General features: G+C 34.4%; 1 protein-coding gene and 1 non-coding gene across 2 annotated transcripts; one reads left to right on the top strand and one right to left on the bottom strand.

The window, feature by feature from the left end:
• Nucleotides 1–1,518: 1,518 nt before the first annotated feature.
• Nucleotides 1,519–12,975, bottom strand: LOC140761766 (uncharacterized). The gene is made up of 7 exons (XM_073099232.1): nucleotides 12,790–12,975; nucleotides 12,659–12,690; nucleotides 10,971–11,068; nucleotides 10,753–10,835; nucleotides 5,807–5,884; nucleotides 5,592–5,684; nucleotides 1,519–2,152 (listed from the first exon to the last, which is right to left on the bottom strand). Exons 1-7 carry the CDS (start codon nucleotides 12,874–12,876, stop codon nucleotides 1,907–1,909), a joined length of 717 nt encoding a protein of 238 aa, XP_072955333.1. The 5' UTR covers nucleotides 12,877–12,975; the 3' UTR covers nucleotides 1,519–1,906.
• A 101-nt stretch (nucleotides 12,976–13,076) lies between these two features.
• TRNAQ-CUG (transfer RNA glutamine (anticodon CUG)) lies at nucleotides 13,077–13,148 on the top strand. The gene has a single exon. It is a non-coding gene; the product is annotated as a tRNA-Gln (tRNA).
• Nucleotides 13,149–20,108: the final 6,960 nt, after the last annotated feature.

Below are 20,108 nucleotides of genomic sequence, written 5' to 3' on the forward strand. Positions count from 1 at the left end.
TAGTTGACTATAAATTGTTGTGTTTGTAAACATTGCAATAAACATTGACCACAAGGAATGCAAATATTTTATTCCCCTGCTAAACATCAAACATAATTTACTGTTGGCATTATATTATTATGCTTACCTCCAGCATTCCTTGTATTCCCCTCACATTGAGCGCATGGAGTGCAAGCATTCTATTCCCCTCACATTGACTAGTAAACCAAAGTTGAAATGCCAAAAAAAATATCAGCATAACAACCACCAATATCCAAAGATCAGCCCATTCAAAGAAATCATAATTTATGTGGTGAACCTACAAATCAAAGCATCAATGAGCTAACTATAAAACCAAATAGAAAACTAACTAAATAAACATTGACCAAGTTTATTTTAATTTACATCATAGTTTGTGTATCCAAAAACCTTCGACCCATATTATCGGCAAGTCATGCAGTTTTAGAGGTGATCATTGGACAGGTTGGCCAGAGATTGGGATGGGCTTCTTGGATTGATCAGAGTTAAATATTTGTTCACAGCCCAACCCACTAATCACTCGGACCAGGCCCACTAGAATACTATATAACTTGTTACCGTTACTAGCCCATGTGATATTTGACTTAGGCCAAATTTAAATAATTTTATGTTTTATCAAGTGTAGCGGGTTGAGCTTTCAGGCTGAGCTAAGTGGACAAAGGACTAGCCCATGCTGTCTATTACCATCTGAAGATCGAGTAAAACCAGACCCAAATTGGCTCAAGCTGGGCTTGGCCCAGTTAAAACTAGACCAATTTAGGCCGGGCCTAGATGGATCTCAGGGTGGATAATCATCTCTATGCAGTTGTCACAGATGCTCTCCTATAGAAATTGAGTACTCGGCGTTATCCGGTATTATTTGATGAATGCAACTATTCTCCATTGTTTCATGAATATACGGTTGTATTCCAAATGTTCGATGAAAACAAATAGACATACTTGTTGGTGGAGAGATTTGAGGGAGAAAGATGGAGATTTGGATATGGCCTCTGTTTTGGTTTGCTCTGGTAGAGGAGAAAGGCGAAGTATCTATGGAGGGGTAATTTAGTCATATAAATTTAGTCTTATGGTAGGAGAAACTACTCAATGGTTGACCGTCAAATATGATAGAAAATTAATAGTTGTACTTGGTATTAAGTGTAAAAAAAAATTAGGTGCTTAAGTTGAAAATATAGAGATATCATGCAATTGGGCCACACCACATCGAGGTAAACAACAATTTCTCCTAAAATTTAACTTACTAATCAACACTTTAACTACAACCGAAGATCAACAGCTGAGTTATATGTGCAAGTAATCAAATTGCGATACAGAATAGTTCCCACGATTAGAGAGCGAGAAGCAGGACCCAGTCTCCCAGTCACTTGCAACAACGCAAACACGAAGGAAGATAGTCAATCATATCATGATGTCAATTGCCCTACATCATATTCTTCAGTTGCAAGGAAGATAGTTCGTCTGCTCAGTAACTATATCATGCAACCATGAAAACTTAGGAAAAGCAACAGAAGCAACATATCATTCCTGTCATTGAGATTCAAAGCACGATGTTCTTTAGTTGCAAGTAATGAGACGCTGTAGGAAAAATTGTAGCAGTTCCGATGCATGCGAAACGACCTTTACAAGCGAGATAGATCTCAGACACAACAACGCACATCTATAAAATGCTTCAGTTTGCAACGACCTATCTGGATTCTGTTTAAGAGTTCTACAGTAAATGGATAACTTCAGTGTAGCTACTAGATCTTCTTTCTATACCTTGATGATTCAATTAAGACTTAAAAGTGAGTTCATGCTTGTGCACAATGGGAAGTATGGGATCTCCAGGATAAAAGAACATGACATAAATGCTATAGACATATCTTTTTGAGTAAATCCTACTCCCCTGTCAACTGTCAAACCCAGCCCCAGTCCATCCAGATCCAGAAGTTCCTCTTCCCTTAGGCAAGATCATGTTGCTTTTTCCTCTTCCTGAAGTCAAGGGTTTCTTCTTCTCTTTCACTTCCGCAGGACGTTGGCTGTGATCATTGGTGACAGATCCATCATTATCACGGGCTGCTGAATCTGCTGGTTGATGTTGGGCAGATTGTGGAACTTTCGTGTTGCTTTGCGTATGTTGTGTAGGCTTTCTTTCCTGATAAAAGAAAAGGGAAACTTTTGTTATCACACGCATGAAATGAAACAAATATGTATGCACTAATGACCTTGCTGACTTTTATGCTAATTCTAGAATTTAATTTAATTATTTGTCAATTCCAATTTGTAATGTGTGAAAAGGTGGCAAGGTTCTTGCTCTTCTTCAGCTATAGAAAATCTCACCTCCAATTATCAATAAGTTCAAGAAAGTAATTAGAGATGCATGACATATTATTCATTATAAATATATAAATATGGTTATATCATATGTTCTAGCTATATAGTATCATGTATGTTGTAAAATCTTGTAATGCGTGAATGAGAGAAATCCTTAACCCTCATGTAAAGCATATAGAAACCTTAAAAATAAAAATTAAGGTAATATAGGTCTAGATACCTTTTACATGTATCATTTCAATGATGGACTATGATATTTATTGTGCTATAGTAACAATTATAGAGTCAAGGGGCTTGTTTGGTTTGAGGCTTAGTCTCGAAGTTGATTAGTTAATCTTTTTTTTTAAAGATTGAATTTAGTTAGGGTTACTGAATCAGGTCAGGAATTCAGGCTTTTGGAGAAGAAAGAAAAATTAAGGCTTATGTTTACTTCCGATGAATTTTTAAGTTGCAAATGGTCAAAAACTGCGAAAGGAAAGAGAGTTTATTCTACTATCCTCAATAACCAATTTTGGAGGCAAGTGTCATTAGCAGTTAAAGTATTCACTCCTTTGGTGAAGTTGCTACGAGTTGTTGATGGTGAAAGAAAGCCACCAATGGTATTCATATATGGTGGATTGAAAGATGTCAAGAAAGAAATAAAGAATATTTTCAATAATAATGAGACATCTTCCAAGCCTTTTCTAGATGCAATTGATCACTACACAAATGGAAAGCTTGATACATATCTCCACGCTGCTGCATATTACTTAAATCCATACTATTTTTATAGAGATTTGGATGAGATGGAGACTGACTTTAATGTAATGGATGGTGTTCTTAGTTGTATTGAGAGCTTTTATCCAGATCAAGTCATTCAAGTTCACATTTCAAATGTGGAGATGAAAGCATATAAGGATGCCACTGGGATATTTGGGAGACCGCTAGCAAGATTAACAAGAGAAGTTAACAATGATGAATTCAACCCAGGTAATAATTATTAATTAGCATATGTTGTAAAAGTGTAATTGTGTAAAACATGTCTTTTACAATTTTATTCTTTGTATGTTACTAAGTTACTTTTTAATTTTTATGATTATAGCTCATTGGTGGAGTATATATGGAGCCGCTGCCCCCTACTTGAAATGTATGGCGGTTAAGATTCTTAATTTAACATGTAGCTCCTCAGGATGTGAAAGAAATTGGAGCTCCTTTGAATGGGTAATATATCATTAATCATTGTATTGACTAAGCTAAATTGATGAATTTTATTATCTAGTTGATTTAGTCTTTGATTTGATGATTTCAGATTCATTCAAAGAAGAGAAATAGATTGGAAGTGAAGAGGCTAAATGATCTTGTTTATGTACAATTTAATGCAAGAATGAAGGATCGAAAGATAGCGAAAGAGAAGGATCCAGTCATTTCAAAAGAAAGAAATAATGCAAGGGAATGGTTGGATAATGATCATGTAGAGCAAGAGGTCTTTCCAGGTGAAGGGTTAACTTGGGAGATGGTGACAGAAGTATCAGGAGCCGAAGAATATTTAAGATCAAGGAGGAGCACTAGATCTACTCAAGCTACTACTAGTAGCACTCCTTCCACTTCTCTAGATGAGCAATTAATTGAGTCGGATGAAGAAACAGATGATGAGGATGATGTTGAGCTAGAATTTGATGATAATTCCGATGATAATCTTTTGGTAGATGAAGTTTCTCCCATAGATTGTGAAGAAGATTAGAATATATCCTTTATGTTACAATTGTGAACTTGTTATGAACTTGATAATTTTGAATTTTTGATTATATGTTATTTGTTTTATCATATTATTTTGTTATGATTGTGAACTTGTTGCGAGGAACTTATGGTTGTGATAATTTTGAATCTTTGATTATATATTTATGTTATTATAGTTGTGAATTGTGATAATGTTATTGTGGTTGTGAATTGTGATTATGTTATTATGATTGTGAATTATGATTATGTTATTTAGTATTTTATTTTAGAACTTGTTACTATTTATGTATTTATGTTATTATGGTTGTGAATTTGTGATTATGTATATTATATATGTTTATTTATTTATTTATAATTTTTTTATATTAAAAATGCTAGACCGCCTTGTCGCCCGCCTTCCGCCTAGGCGCTAGGCGGTGGGGTGACCGCCCGCCATCCGCGGCCGCCTTTCAAAACATTGGGAATTCTTGAACCAATTCATGGACCCTTCTTGAACTCAAACCAAACGGACCCTAAAAGATTAAGAAATAGGTTTTGACAGAGGATTGGACGGATGACCTCCATAAAACTGGCTTATAGACATCCACATGGACTAAGTCCTGCTTATAGACATTCGGAACTGTTAAATGAGAGGTATAATATAACCAAAAATAAAATCTTACTGACTGATTTTGATCGAGCTAACCACTTTTTTATTAGTTCAGCATGAAAGTTGTGTATAATTCTTTTCTTACACCATAAGAAGGAATAGAGTTTACAAACTAATTTAGTCATTCATTATGTCAAATGATCAAGTGTTGACCAGTAAGTTAATAATGGAATGGGTGGGTGGATAGGATGATGGTGCAGAGCAGAAATTCAAAATTGAGAAAAAAAGAGAGACAAAACATCTCCCCCTTTCTTTCCCAGAGGTGGTTATTTTGGTTTAACTATTAAGTGTAATTAGATGCCAATACTCGGACACATATCCTTCTCTGCTTTACTCTCAAGGCACTTGATCAATTTGCATAGTCTACTTGATCAAAATCCAATAGATTTCTGTTAATTTGATTACAGATTAGTCCAACACCAACTAAAACAAGCCTCAAATTTCGCAAGTGTTAAGGAACAAATGGTTACTTTACTTATTCTCTCAACAAAATTACATAAATAACTGACATCTTGATTAAGAAAAGGCAAATATGCACGTTGTCAAATTAAGCATTTGAACCTGATTTCAGCAATATTAACTTAGAAAGGGATCAATGGAATCGATCCCATTAAATAAGCGAACAATATACGAGGTTTGAATAACAACCTTATTGATCATTTTACTAAAGACCTACAACGCAAGCTAGATTAGAAAAAGAAGCTTTTGTAACTTGTGACCAGATAATCTAGATCATTTCATTAGTTCCAGTTTGTGACTATTAACAGAAGCCAAGTTAGCATCATACACAAAATTGCAATGTGGAAAAAATAAAGTGGCAAAAGTTAATAAGAATATAAATGGAGAATGATACAACTAAATATTTGCAGGAAGTGGGAGACAATGAAGCACTTACAGAAACATCAGAATTTCTGCTGGGATTTAGAGCCTCTAGTCGTTTCTTTAGCTCCTCTAATCTTGAATGTTGAGTAGCAGCACTTTCTTGGACCTATTAATATGCAGTCATCACGATGATCTTATAAGTTATGACAAAAACAGAACAACATATTGGCTGGCAAAAAGATGTAGGGCATAAAAGAACAATAGAAGAAAAGAAAATAAAAGATGTACCAGTTGGCTTAAATCATCACAAAGCTGCTTCTTGACATCCTCTTCATCTTTAACAGCTTGTGCTGCAGCTTCCCAAACCTAAAATGCTAAACTTAGTTTATTCATCAAAAACCATCAACTGCCAGTCACAAGAAAAACATTAAGGGAATAAAGAAGTAAATAAGAAGCATGTATCTGTAATTGTTGTCTTAAGTATAATCAACTGCATATGTAGTGATTCAAAGTTTATATTGTGATTCAGACAATGGAGACTATTTGAGATTTAGACTGTGTTCTGACCCATAAATATTTTGTTCTATTATAGTATATCAGCAAGAAAAAGTTAAAAAAGAATACATGGATTCCAAAATTTTAATTAGTTCTTAGGCTTCAATTTACTAGTTCTCCTTTATTTGTATATTTTTTCAAATAGAAATAAGTCATTGTTCTGATTTTATTGCATTATTCCTGCAGTAATCCATACATTCCTCATAGTAGCCGTAATGGGGACTGTAACTTGTAAGTGTAGATCAGTGATACTCTTATTAGAATCCAACTAGGACATAAATAATTAATGATAAGGGCTAGTTATCTGCTGTAACTTGACGTTGAAAACAATGAAGATTTTGACTAGTTTATCTCTTTTCTAATGAGTCACATTAAGAGCCTAATAATCTATAAAATAAATTAAAGTCTTTGTAAAGGTATGAATGTAAGGCTGTATAATTCATGAATGACAAGGCTGTATAAACTCGGAACCTGACTCTGATATCAAAATGATGCAAAACGTGGTGGAGAGATGGGGAAGGAAAGTAAGAAAGAAAAGAATGGGATTTCACACCACCCTAAAAATGGTTTCACACCAAAATTCTCCAGAGAGCAAAATCACATAATCTTTCATTCACCTCCAAAAAAATATATAACAGGTCTATATATAGACCTACAATGGAATTAAGCAAAAAACACCCTACATAGGAAATAAATAAAAAGACACCTCAAATAGATAAAAATCATAATCAAATCCTTATAGGAGGGATCATCAACTGTCGATGTCTCTTGCGCTGGTACACACGTCGAGTCCTATCAGTGATGTCCGCATCAACATTCTTGTCTTGACTGCTCCATCAAATCGTCTTCAGCAGATTGAGCACACACTAGCCCAATAAAGTCAGCTCCTTAGTCATCTTTTACAAAATCCAGTGGCCACTACATCTGCTTCTCTAACATATCACTTAGTCATGTCTGCTCCATCTAATATTATTTGACACGTGGATTGTGGACTCTGGTGCTATTCAACATATGACTCCAAATTCTTCTATACTAATTGTTTGCTCACCCATGTCACATTTGCCATCTCTTTAGATTGCAAATGGATCTTTTTTCTTATTTGCTAGTCTGGATCTATTACCATTACCTTGAAGCATTCTGATCATGTTACTTTACTACATGTCTTGCATATTTCTAATCTGAGCATGAATCTTCTCTCAGTTAGCAACATTTGTTATTCTGACTATCATGTCTTATTTATTGCAGCTTCTTATGTTGCGTAGGATCCACTTACTGGCCAGGAGATTGGAGTTGGTTGCAGAGTTGGTGGCTTTTACCGCATCTCTTCTCTTCATCTGCCTGTCTCACATATTTCCCATTTTGTTGGTGTTGCTCTCTCTCTTATTGATTTGTGGCATTATAGGTTATGGCACATGTCCAAATCTTGTCTTAAAGGTATTTTTCGTTCTAGAGCCTCTGGACGAGATTCTTTTGATTTTAATTCTATGTCAAATTGTGTGGGTTGTAAGTTAGCCAAACTATCAGCTCTTCATTTTTCTTCAAGTAATAGTAAAAACGGTTCATCTTTTGATCTCGTTCGCTCTGATATATGAGAACATGCACCTTTATCATCCAAGTGTGGATATTTGTATTATGTGAGTTTCATTGATAACTTCTCTAGACATACTTGGGTTTATCTTATTCGTCATCGCTCTAAGACTCCTCGAGTTTATCAGATTTTTACGTCTATGATTCACTCTCAATTTCACAAACACACTAAGGTTTTCATATCTGAATATGCTCGAGAGTACACCTCTACTGTTATGCGTTCCATTCTCCATTCTCATAACACCATTTTTTAATGGTCTTATCCTTATACTCATAAGCAAAATGATGTAGCAGAATGAAAATATCGTCATATCTTAAAGACTACGCGTGCTCTCATTCTTAATTCATCTATCCCTTGTTCTTTTTGGGCAAAAACTCTCTTGAATTCTGTTAATCTTATCGATCTCATGTCTTCTCTCCTACGAGATCGCTCTCCTAATAAGATTTTTTTATCTATTAAACCATATTATAGTATTGTTCATGTTTTGGATGTACTTGCTTTGTTTTGCTACCTACTTAGCGATGTGTTCTTCTCAAATATAGTTATGAACACAAAGGTTATCGATGCTATGATCCTTTGACTCGTCGTATGCAAATTGCTCGTCATGTCTCTCTTCTAAAGGATATTCCTTATTACTCTCATATCTAAGGACCTCACTTTTCTTGAGCCTCCATCTTCAACATCCTCTCCTTAGTCTCCTCTTGATACAATACACACTTCAAATTCTTCTAAGGAGGCCCTTGTTGGATGTCCTAGTGATTCTCTCCCTTGTCGTTCTATCACTCAGGTGTACTCTCGACAAGTTATTCATGTACCTCCTTCATCTTCGGATTCACCTTCTGCACCTTCTCGTCCTACTAGTATTGTAGGTCCTTACTAATCTCAACATGAGCATCATTCTCCTCAGAGATATGGATTTATTGATGCTGCATGCTATTCTTTTGAGTTCACACCTTTCTGATAGCTCTTGATGGAGACCATGAGCCTAATTCTTATCAAGAGGCTATTGTCCATCCTAAGTGACAACATGCTATGAATAAAGAATTTCAGGCTTTTGTACGCACTCAGACATGGGATGTTGTTCCTCTACTAAGTGGCATGGAGCCTGTTAGTTGTAAATGGGTTTACAAATAATTGTTCAACACTATACTTTGATTCTACCCTTCTAAAAGGAACATCAGCTCTCACAATTCCATCTTCATCTACCAAAACTACCAAAATCAAGAGACGGCCTACTGGATCTATTGAGCGACATAAAGCTCATCTTGTTGCTAGAGGTTTCACCCAAATGTATGGCATTGATTATGAGGAGACATTTGCTCATGTGGCTCAAATAATTACTGTTCGTACTATTCTTATGGTAGCTGTCATTCGTCGCTAGCCTTTATATCAAATAGATGCAAAAAAATGCTTTCCTTCATGGTGATTTGGCAGAAACAATTTATATGCAGCCTTCACCAAAATTGTATATTTCTTTGTTCCATGTTTGTCGGCTTTGTTGTGCCATCTATGATCTCAAGCAAGCACCTCATGCTTGGTTTGAGCAGTTTCATCGAGCGATGAGAGAAGTTGGTTTTGTTGATAATGATCATGGTCACTCTATGTTTACGAGTATTTCTCCACAGGGACATGTTATTCTACTACTCTATGTAGCTGACATGATTATTGCAGGTGATGATTCAGCAACTATCAAATCTCTATAGAAACATCTATCTTAGCATTTTCAAATAAAGGACTTGGATCACCTGCTTTTTCTTCTTTGGTCTTAAGATTGTTCACAATGAGAGGCTTATTTATATTTCAACAAAAGTATGTTTTCTATTTGATCAGTCGAGCAGCTATATCTGATTATTAGACAATCAATACACCTCTTGAACTTCATGTAAAGCTTCGTCCTATAGATAAGAGTGTCATTGACAGATCCAACTAAATACAGACAACTTGTTGGACAACTTGCGTATTTGTGCATCACCAAACCAGATATTTCTCATGCTGAGTATAGTTAGTCAATTTGTACTAGCTTCTCGATCTACTCATCATGCAGCACTACTTTGGATTCTCAAATATGTGCAGGGAACTAATACTCACTCTCGATTGATGTCTGCTTATTCAACTCTTGTTCTTCATGCTTATTTCAATGCTAATTGGGCCGGTGATCTATCAGTCGTCATTCTACTACTGGATTCTATGTGTTCCTTGGCAACTCTCTTATATTGTGGCGGAGTAAAAAGCAAGATATTATCTCTTTCTAATACTGAAGCAGAATATAGAGCCATGTCCACTACTAAGAAATTATTCATCTTCGCCGTCTATTGGGAGATATTGGCATAATAATTCCTACACCTACTACTCTTTATTAGGATAACAGGAGTGATATACGGATTGCAAGCAATCCTTTATTCCATGAGAGAATAAAACATATTGAGGTAGACTGTCATTTTGTTCGACATCAGTTTCTAGTTGGCACTATTAGTCTTCCGCCTATATCATCTATGGAGCAGATAGTAGATTTCTTCATTAAATCGCATCTCACTCCATGTTCTAGATATCTAGTTAGCAAACTCCTTATGTTTGATCTACCTTTGAGTTTGAAGGGGGTGTTAATGTATATACTGCTATGTTGGACCCGAGGGATAACACACCCTAACTATGCATGTATTTATATTTACTCTCAATGGGAATGAATCAAAGTTTTTCCATTTGTCACAAAAACCATGACCGGAACTCATTGTTCGAAAATCAAGACTGAAACCAAGATTGCGGGTTTTGACCTTGGTTTTTTTTTTATTACCATTTAAAGTTTGAAACCAATCTGTCCTAGCCCAAAATTTCTGTTTTCTCTAAGGATCAAAACCATATAGACACTTCAAAGCATGGCACCCATAGCCTCCAAGTTGAAAATTGAAACTCAAAATATTCTAGCAGAATATAGAAGAAAGACTTTGTTAGACGGTGAAACAATAATAAACATTAGAAATCATCATCTAACACATAATGAAGGTGAATCTGACACTTTGATGAATAAAGCAGAAATAATGGTAGAAAGAGAACAGCAGAAGACAGATAAAATTTTAATGCAAGAATAGTAAACCTTTTTTGCTTGTTCCTCCTTTACTTTAGCCAAACGTATTCTCTCAGTCGACAACTCAATCTTCTTTCGCAGATGCTCAAGTGCTTAAAGAGTGCAACATGTAGAAAAAAACAAGAATTAAAAAAATGCTTATAATTTAAGCACAGACTGTGTAGTAAGATTCTAAGCAACAGACATCAAAACGCCTAAAAAGGAAGCTATTCTGAAAGTGCAGCAACCTGCTTTCTTTGGACCAGCTGTCAGTTTCATCTCCAACGTCAAACTTTCTAGCTCACGCTCCACATCACGAATTTTGGAGTAATTTTCTTGGATATATCTGAGATAAAAATGAATCTCCTTTATACGTTTAGAAGAGCAATGTGACATCAATAATGAGATGAAAGCCTTAATAGAAATTTAAAAGGTAACGGTAAGAACTTGACCTACTATATGGCAACACAAAATTCAAACAGGAAAAAGAAATCCACTTATCAAGTAATATCTATTGGATCTACTATCTGCTATAAGCCTATAAGAGAAGTACTATAAGCATATGCATACAAGTATTATTAAATGGATAAGTTTGTAATAGTTAGGATACCAAGTAAGGTACTTTAGGGAGCAATCTTTACCTTTGAAGAAATTTTGAAATGAGGATGAATGGATAAAATGTCTATTTAATATTATATGGATATCTTACCTGGTAGTAGGCACCTACAAGCAGAGTCAAGAGAGATTGAAAAAAACCACACATCGAAAGTGTGGAGCTAGTTTTTATTTTGTGGAAAGTACAGGAACCCTCAGAGGGTAGAAGAATCTATCATGAAAGATAACTGGGGTACTTCCATATTTATAGCCCTGAAAGGGAAAGCCTTCAAGTGCTAAGGCTGTTGTTATGCAATATTGTTTACCTTTTAATAATCAACAGAAAAATGAAAAAACAAGAACTACTAGAAAGATATGATGCTAATTAATAACTCTTAAGCTTTCCAAGAAGCAAAATGAGCAAGGAATAGAAAAAAGAAGAAGCAAGTATTAATGTCTTGAGTCCTCCATTCTCCTATAAAGAACAAGGGATTACTTTACAAGCTATCAAAGATTTACTTAAACGAGCTATCAAGGATTTACTTAAACAAGCCATCGCATCTGTTAGATAGCAAACATAAATAGGTTAGATTGCTTGTAACAGTTTAACAAAGAAAAGGAACAAGAATATGCATTAATATGATTGGATATAGGGGGACAGTGGCAGAAGATTTGATATGCTTAGGGTGGGGATGGCTTGAGGAATCTTCTATCTTAAAGGTATTACAAAATGAAAGGTGCAGTGACTTTTCCAATATAGCTCATATTTGATTGAGAAAATTAATTTCTGATTAAATAAATACTTAAGGTGGATGAAGGTTGGTTATATTGTTATTAGGGGTTTCTCCAAATTTCCGCTCTCTCTCTCTCTCTTCATTTCTTTCTCTCTCAGCACCATATTAACATTGAAAGATAAACATTTGTTGTACTCGTACACATTTCAATAACTACAGATGCAAATGCAGACACAATTCACAGAAGAAGAAATCTTTGCACGAATTAAATAATACACAAATCAGAAATTACAGTGTAAGAGTCTATCAGGGTCAAACATTGACATATAATCAAAACTCAATAGGGAAAAGGAAAAAGGACCAACTCGGAACTTCAAGTTAGAACATCCGAGTTATGAAATCGAAGGCATAGGGGCCGAAAGAATATCCCAGAAAACAGAGAATGATTTAATACCATTGCATCGTAATCAGGAGAAAGAACCCAAACATCGGTATTCCAACCAAAGAAACAGTAATTAGAGGCCAAGAAATGCTAGAAACAGCAAAACTAAGAGATGAAAGGACCAGATCTGGGAGGAGAGAAGGCATAGGAAGGTCGGAATACGTACTTTTTGAGCTGGATCTGCTCTTCCTCAATGACCTGAAGCAGGAGATGGCAATTCACAACGCCATTGAGAGAATTGAAGAGGAATGTAGAGAGATTTAGAGGGAGGGGGCAGAGAGAGAGAGAGACGCAGACCTTCTCGGTGTAGGCGATGACGGCGGAGTCGCGGGCGAGGCCATCGGGACCGATCTCCGGCAGAAGAGACGGGTGAGAGGAGGCCATCGGATCGAGTTCAGGCTCCTCCTCCTCCTCCTCCTGGGATCGGAGGATTGCGGTGGAAAGAACAGAGTACGATAAAAAGGGGGGGAAATTTTTACCGGGTTTCCTTTTTCGGATCTTGGGCCTCTGACTTCTTTCGAGCTCTGATGTGATGAAATAATTCTTTAGTATATATATTGTATATTGTACACCATCGAATACATGGTCCCATGGTCTAGTGGTCAGGACATTGGACTCTGAATCCAGTAACCCGAGTTCAAATCTCGGTGGGACCTTACACAACATTTTGTATCAAAACCATTTTGGAATTTTAATTGGTTAAAATGAAATAGGTAATTTGCAACAAAAAAAACACACTCTATTTTTTATTTTGTAGAAGATGACAGTTTTTTTATTTTCTTTGGATAGTGAGACATTTTCACTGAAAGTCTTTTCCTCTAGGTCCATATGAAAAAATTAGAGAGAAGTTTAAGTTAAGTTACATAACATGTATTTTTATACTTAATTAGATATATCGTTATTATATAATAATAATAATAAATAAATTCTTTTCTTCCGCCGGTTAAAACGGAATAAAATTTTTAATGTTTCTACTTTATTCTTTTTTCTTCACATCGTTAAGTGTTTTTATTCTCATTTTTTTCGTTACAAATAAAAAGTATATTTCTTCTATTTTTTATAATCCTGATATTTTATATATTCTAAATTACTATATTTATTGTTATGATTTATGCAAAGTATATACTTTATTTAAAATATAATTAAAAGATTGCTAAATTGGTGGGTATATGAGCTGTAATTCATAACCATTAAGTTCTTAATTGTAACTTTGTGATTTATAGTTATGACTCTTATAGTTTATATTTATTATTCTCTGTGGTTCATAATTTTATTCTTAAATTTATAACTATTGAACGTCACTTATAGTTATTACTCTCATAATTCATAATTATTACTCTTGTAACTTGTAGTGTGATTCACTATTATTTTATGTATTATATATATATATATATAATTGTAAGAGGAAGAATAAACATTTATTATTGCGCGTGCTCTTAATGCAAAAGTGGTACAAGAGTATAATAAAAAAGTCAACTCATGTTAAATATAGGGATAATTTTCTTTTCACCTATTGAATTATCACAATTTTTTATAATGACCTCTAAACCTTTTTTTGGTATACACTGACCTCTTGAACTATCAGAAATATTTCACCCCCTGATATTATTGATAGAATCAATAAATTGACCAAATTACCCCTCCACTTATAATGATAGGATAATTACATGGCAGAGCTAAAATTGAATATTTTTTAATTTTATTTAAAATTTTTTGTTGCCCCCAACTCTTCTTCTTCCTCTTTCTCCAACAGCAATGGATCTGCCCTAGCTATCTTCTTCTTCTTCTTCTTCTTCTTCTTCTTCTTCTTCCTCTTCTTCTTCCTCTTCCTCTTCCCCTTCCTCCTCCTCCAATAGCAATAGATTTACTCAACTATCTTCTTCTTCCTCCTCGAGCAACATTAGATCTTCTTCTTCCTCCTCCTCCTCCTCGAGCAATATTTAGATCTTCTTCCTCCTCCAACATCAACAAATCTACCCCAACTTTATTGAATTCAAGCCCGAGCTTAGTCATGGGAGAGCAAAGGCAGTCGAAGTTGCTCTTGCCCAACATCTCTCCCTCTCTAATATATGAACCATATTCTTCTTACTTTCTCCCAAAAGATTATTTTTTATGCTCAAATCTTTACATTAGATCTTTAGTATTTTTTACGATAGTTTAGATGGTGGGAAAAAGAATAGTGATAGAGAACTTAATAAAAATCTTTAAATCTTAAAAAAAGATAAGTAGATTGTGAAAGCATTGGAGCCTTAGAGGAATTAGAAATGCCATGAAGGTGGGGAGGTTGAAAATGTCATCTTTTTTAGAGTAGTTTGACGATGCTATGAAGGTGGGAGATTTACGATACTACTAGGGAGAGAAGTTTCACGTTGCTAGAGCTTAAAAAATGAAAAAAAAATGATTTTTAATAGAGGTGGGAGGTTGGAAAGATTGGAGAAGGTGGTGGGTGGAGTGGGATGTATTAAACTTTGAAAGAAAATGATGGAAATTGGAGCCAACTAGGAGAAGAAGATATGGTTTTTAATTAACTATCTAAGAATGTTTTGGTTATCATAAAAGGCTATTTTAAGTTGTCATATGCATTAAAAGGTATACTAGCCATTTAGTTATCATGTGACGGCAACTTATAGATGAAAATAGATAATAAAACCTTAATAGAAAGAGTCCATTACGATATTTTTTAATAGTTCGGGGGGGGGGGGTAATATATACCAAAAGAAAAGCTCAGAGGGGTCATTATAAAAATGAGCGATAATTCAGGGAGTGAAAATAGAATTAGCGCTTAAATATATAGCAAACTTCTCTCTTCTCGTATACAAAAATGGTTATTTTTTTCACTACTCAATGAGGTTGACTCTTCAAGGATCACACTAATTTTGTCACAAGATAAATCCAAAGTTGGAAAAATAAATTTGAACAAGAAAACATAAAATAAACATCTCATACAAAATAATTAAAGTGTATTTCATGCAAATCACCCAAATATATTTCAAGAAATTGTTTTTTTTATATCTATAAGCATTTTGAATTTTTCTTTAATTACAATTAAAATATGGTTGCCGAGCCTAGACCGTTCAACCTTTGTAATGTTTGTTGTAGTGAAAGTGGTCAAATATATATATGTTTTCTTTATATATTTGCAAATGTTATCTATTGCTCTATAGAGAGAAGAAAGAAAGGCATTTCCAAGAGAAAAACCGTTAAGAATAGCTAAATCTTTTAAATATCTACAAACCAAGATAGCTTGAGGAGATTTAGACGGTTATTTTTGTTTAAAAAATATTCACTATATATGCTATAATTTTCAACCTTTACTAAACACCATATTAACAAATTATTATTTGAATTCAACTCCCAACCCAAGCTCTCAGCAATTAATATCAATGCGCAAAGATTTGACAATCCTATACTATTCTCATAGACGATAAGATGTGACTGATTAGAGAGCTCACTATTAGAATTAATGCAAAATCTTACTATTCTCTGTCTTGGTTAAGATCCTAACATGTAGGATGCTTGAGTTAGTCTTAGTCAAGATCCTAACTTGAGTAAGTCTTGACAGCATTTAATTTAAAGTAATAGTTTAGCAATACACATGACTTGAAACATAAATTAGACAGCTTATTATATTTGTTGAAACTTGATTATGGTTAAGTACATTTATATCTAGAGAGGGTTGGCTTTTTGTCCACCGTATATTTAGCTATTTTTTTAGTAGAGCTTCTATTATCGTAAATCAAATGAAAATTGTAGAGAAGGTTTTGAGGAGTCTACCTTTTAAGTTTGATCATGTTGTTACTACTGTTGAAGAGTTCAAGAATCCCTCTATTTATTCTTTTAACAAACTAATGGGCTAAATAGTTGCACATGGAGAGAGGATGAACAAGTACGCAGAGAAACAAGCTTTTCAAACAAAGGTGGGAATCTCTAGCAAGAACATAAACAATGATAATGGTTCTACAGGTAGAGGTTGTGGCAGAGATAGAGGTGGCTACTATGGTCGTGGTAGAGGCTATGAAAGAATGCATTCAAGCAAAAAGACAACCAAAAATAGAATTATAAGGAAAAAAAAGAAGAAGATGGAGGTAATTTGCATTCAAGCAAGTGCAAATAGAAGACAATGGAACAAAACTAAGTTCAGGCATTGAAAAATTGATACATGATGTTTATTACATTCCTAACTTGACACATAATTAGCTTGGTGTGTGGGTCAATTGGTATAAAAAAGATATTCAATTATATTTCATGATGGAGTATGTGAAATATAACAAATTTGATATGCCTTTAGTTAAGATTCACAGCTGAGAATAAGATATTTCCCCTTGAGATTTCATGTTAAAATGATTATGCACTTATTGCTAATATTAAAGATGACTCTTAGTTATGGCATTTACATTTTAATGGGCTAAAAATGTGAGTAAGAGAAAAATGGCACATAGTTCGCCTTCTATTGCTCCTGTTCATAATGTGTATGAATGTTGCATTAATGGAAAGCAGCATAGTCATAGACAGTCTTTTTTTCAGTTGGAAAAGCATGGAGGATAAGAAGCCTTCTATCTAATCAGAAGCTCTTGAGAAATTTTAGGAATTCAAAATTTTTGTAGAAAAGGAATATGGACATCAAATAAAAATTCTTCGAACCGATGAGGAGGAGAACTTTTATCTAATGAGTTTGATTTATTTTGCAAACAAAATACAATCAAGAGGCAGTTGATAGTAAGAAGAACATCTGAACATAATGGAGTTGCTGAAAGGAATAATTGAATAGCTATAGAGATGGCAAGAAGTATGTTGAATGAAAAGAAGCTTTCAAATAATTTTTGGGCTGAGGTAGTTGCCATGTCTCAATATCTCTCCAATAGAGGTTGCAGGTGATGCGAAACACAAATCCAATGTAAGTGCCTTAAAACTTTTATCTAGTTGCATTGCTCATGCTATTCAGTGAACGCACAAAGATGGACAATAAGAGTGAAAAGTGTATCTTTGTTGGTTTTAGTGATGAGACAGAAGGGTTATTGATTGTATAATCATATTACTAAGAAGCTAATAATTCGTACAGATGTTATTTTTTATGAGAACAGTTTTTGAAAGTGGGAAGCAGAAAAAATTCAGTACCTATCTTTTGAAGAAAATGAGATAGAGGAACCACAAGTTAAGAAAAATGGGTCATGGATGACACCACAAGCAACTCCTAGTTCAGCTCATTCAAGGATGACCACTAGAAGCATGGCAGATGCTCTTCCAAAGAAAGTAAAACCTTATGAGGAAATATGGTAAGGAGCAGTGAAAAGTTTCAATGAAGGAGAAGATAGCTTTTATTAAAAAGAATAACACTTGGGAGCTTATAGATGAGCCACATAACAAGAGCGTAATTGGTGTGAAGTAGATCTACAAGGTTAAATATAATGCAAAGTGTGCACAAATATAAAACACAACCTTGTCGCGAAAGTATGTGTGCAAAAGCAAGGTATAGACTTCTTTGAAACCTATGTTCATGTTGCTAAATTTGAGACTGTTAAGACTTGTGTTGCAAGAAGATACTTATATTACACAACCACCAGGATTTGTTCTTGAAGGAAAGGAAGAAAAAGTGTATAAGCTCAAGAATGTCTTCTATGACTTGAAACAAGTACTGAGAGCATGGTATGGTAGGTTTTGACTCTTATTTGTAGTATTGAGCCCACTTTATTTGTAAAAGTGAATGATGAATAAGTTTTCAGATTGCATCACAACAATCTGCAGGGATGTGAAATGAATGAATACGAAACAAACTAAATCCGCAGGAATGGACTCAGATGAACACTAAGCTGAGTAGCACAATCTATTCCCCATTGCAACCTCCCTTAAAGAATGATACCTACAATTGGACTTGGAATTCAGCTGAAGTTTGCATCTGGAATTTAAATATCCCAAAAGTTGAGCATAAGCTGTGCTGCATCAGGTTAGAGTTCAAGCCCAACTAGATACACCCAAATTTCTATGGAACATGCAAACATGTGTCCTTTAAGTTTAGAAAGATGCTGACAATGACAATGGATACTTCTTCCAAAGGAAGAATTGCTCTTACACAATCAACGAAGAAGCAATTAAAAATTTATATCACATACAGATTTCTAAATTCTCATGGATAAGCCTGTCAAAAATAAAAAGAAAAAGAAAAGGAAAAAAAAACTTGTTTATTTCTGCACCAAATTTGTCAGCTGCTGTCAATTAGCATCAAGACAAATTACAGATGAGCACCAATTCCAATATACACTCTCAAGCATTCAGTAACAATGTAAAATAAGTTTTCCTACAGTAAGGTAATCTGGAAGGAAGTTAGTTGCCTTCAAGATAATTTCACTAGTAAGGCTTGTCTCTTGCTTCTTAAAGGTCATTGATTCAAGACACGGAAACAATCTATTCATAAATGAGAGCAAAACTGCGTATGTCTTCTCTAGAGACCAAACGTAGACCAGTCTGGGTTACTGGAACGTCCTTTTTACCAATTGAAAATCTGACAGTTTTTTTTATCACATACACTTCCTAAACTATTTAAATGTATCATTAAGCCCTTTGGACAAAAATGCTTCATCTATTTTCAATATCCTTCTATCTTATCCTTTAGTGGCATCTATGACAATTTATCTAAATATCAATCTCAAACGGATCTTTTTTAATTCCTTCAAAATCTACTTTTTTTTCATTAAAAAAAAAAGGAAGAGAAAGGATAGTTTTATCCATCTAATTAGTTTGTTAATCTTTTTTCTAACAGAATTTCTAACTAATAGGCCTTTGTAATATAATTAAATAATTCAGTGATGTATATTTTAAGAGGGTGAAAGTTACAGGGGTGATGGTTGAAGGAGTCAACATGTAATTAACCCTATATATTTCATACAATTAAATGGAAGTTGCTATAGTTGGTTCTCTTTTCTTTTTCTTTTTCTTTTTTTTCCTTTTTTTTTTGGATAAAGGACTATAGTTCTTCATTCAATGTATTGTTACTTTCATAATAGAGAAAGTTTTATTGCTGATTAATACCTACATTTTTGCCTATGGAAAACCTCCTCCTTTTGAGGTATTTGCAAATCTTCTTTTGCAGATATAGTTATAAAATGTCACCCCTCATTCCCAACCCTTTCTTTCATAAAAGATATATGCAACAATCAACATGTTCACTTATTTTCTTTTCTTTTTAACTGAAATGCCCTTCAGCTGATCTGTTCTTTCCCCCAAAGGTTTAAACTTTGAATAGGGAAAGAAGGAAGAAGGGCATTTTAGTTAATGAAAAGGTAAGAATCTAATGAGATTATTCCTGATGAACAAACGGAATGAACAGTCTTTTCTGCAAATCTACCGTTTAAAAATTGCAATTTCCAAATACCACAAGAAGGAGATTTTCCACAATAGGATAAAATATAGATGGCAACATGCAAAAGGAAAACAGTAAAACAGAGAGAAGCAGATAAATAAACAGAGAATAGGAAAAACCTTCAAAACGTTGGTCCTTCAGAAAAAACTAGAATTCATTCCTTAAACAGGCAGTGGTGGAAAATCAACACTCTTTACGGGGAGAAGGGTCAATACCGACACTTTATTCATAGAAAGTATATAGGACCATATACCGGATGCGA

The sequence above is a fragment of the Typha angustifolia genome, chromosome 6 (genome assembly GCF_048772165.1).
Source record: "Typha angustifolia cultivar Huaian chromosome 6, ASM4877216v1, whole genome shotgun sequence".
NCBI lineage: Eukaryota > Viridiplantae > Streptophyta > Magnoliopsida > Poales > Typhaceae > Typha > Typha angustifolia.

Bases quoted from the DNA above. Each gene is read 5' to 3' on its own strand.
- LOC140761766 (XM_073099232.1), bottom strand. From the start codon at position 12,876: ATGGCCTCCTCTCACCCGTCTCTTCTGCCGGAGATCGGTCCCGATGGC. The intron at 5,685-5,806 runs GTACATCTTTTA...GCATATTAATAG, and splicing joins GTGATGATTTAAGCCAACTG to GTCCAAGAAAGTGCTGCTAC. The intron at 2,153-5,591 runs GTAAGTGCTTCA...TTCTTTTATCAG, and splicing joins GCAGAAATTCTGATGTTTCT to GAAAGAAAGCCTACACAACA.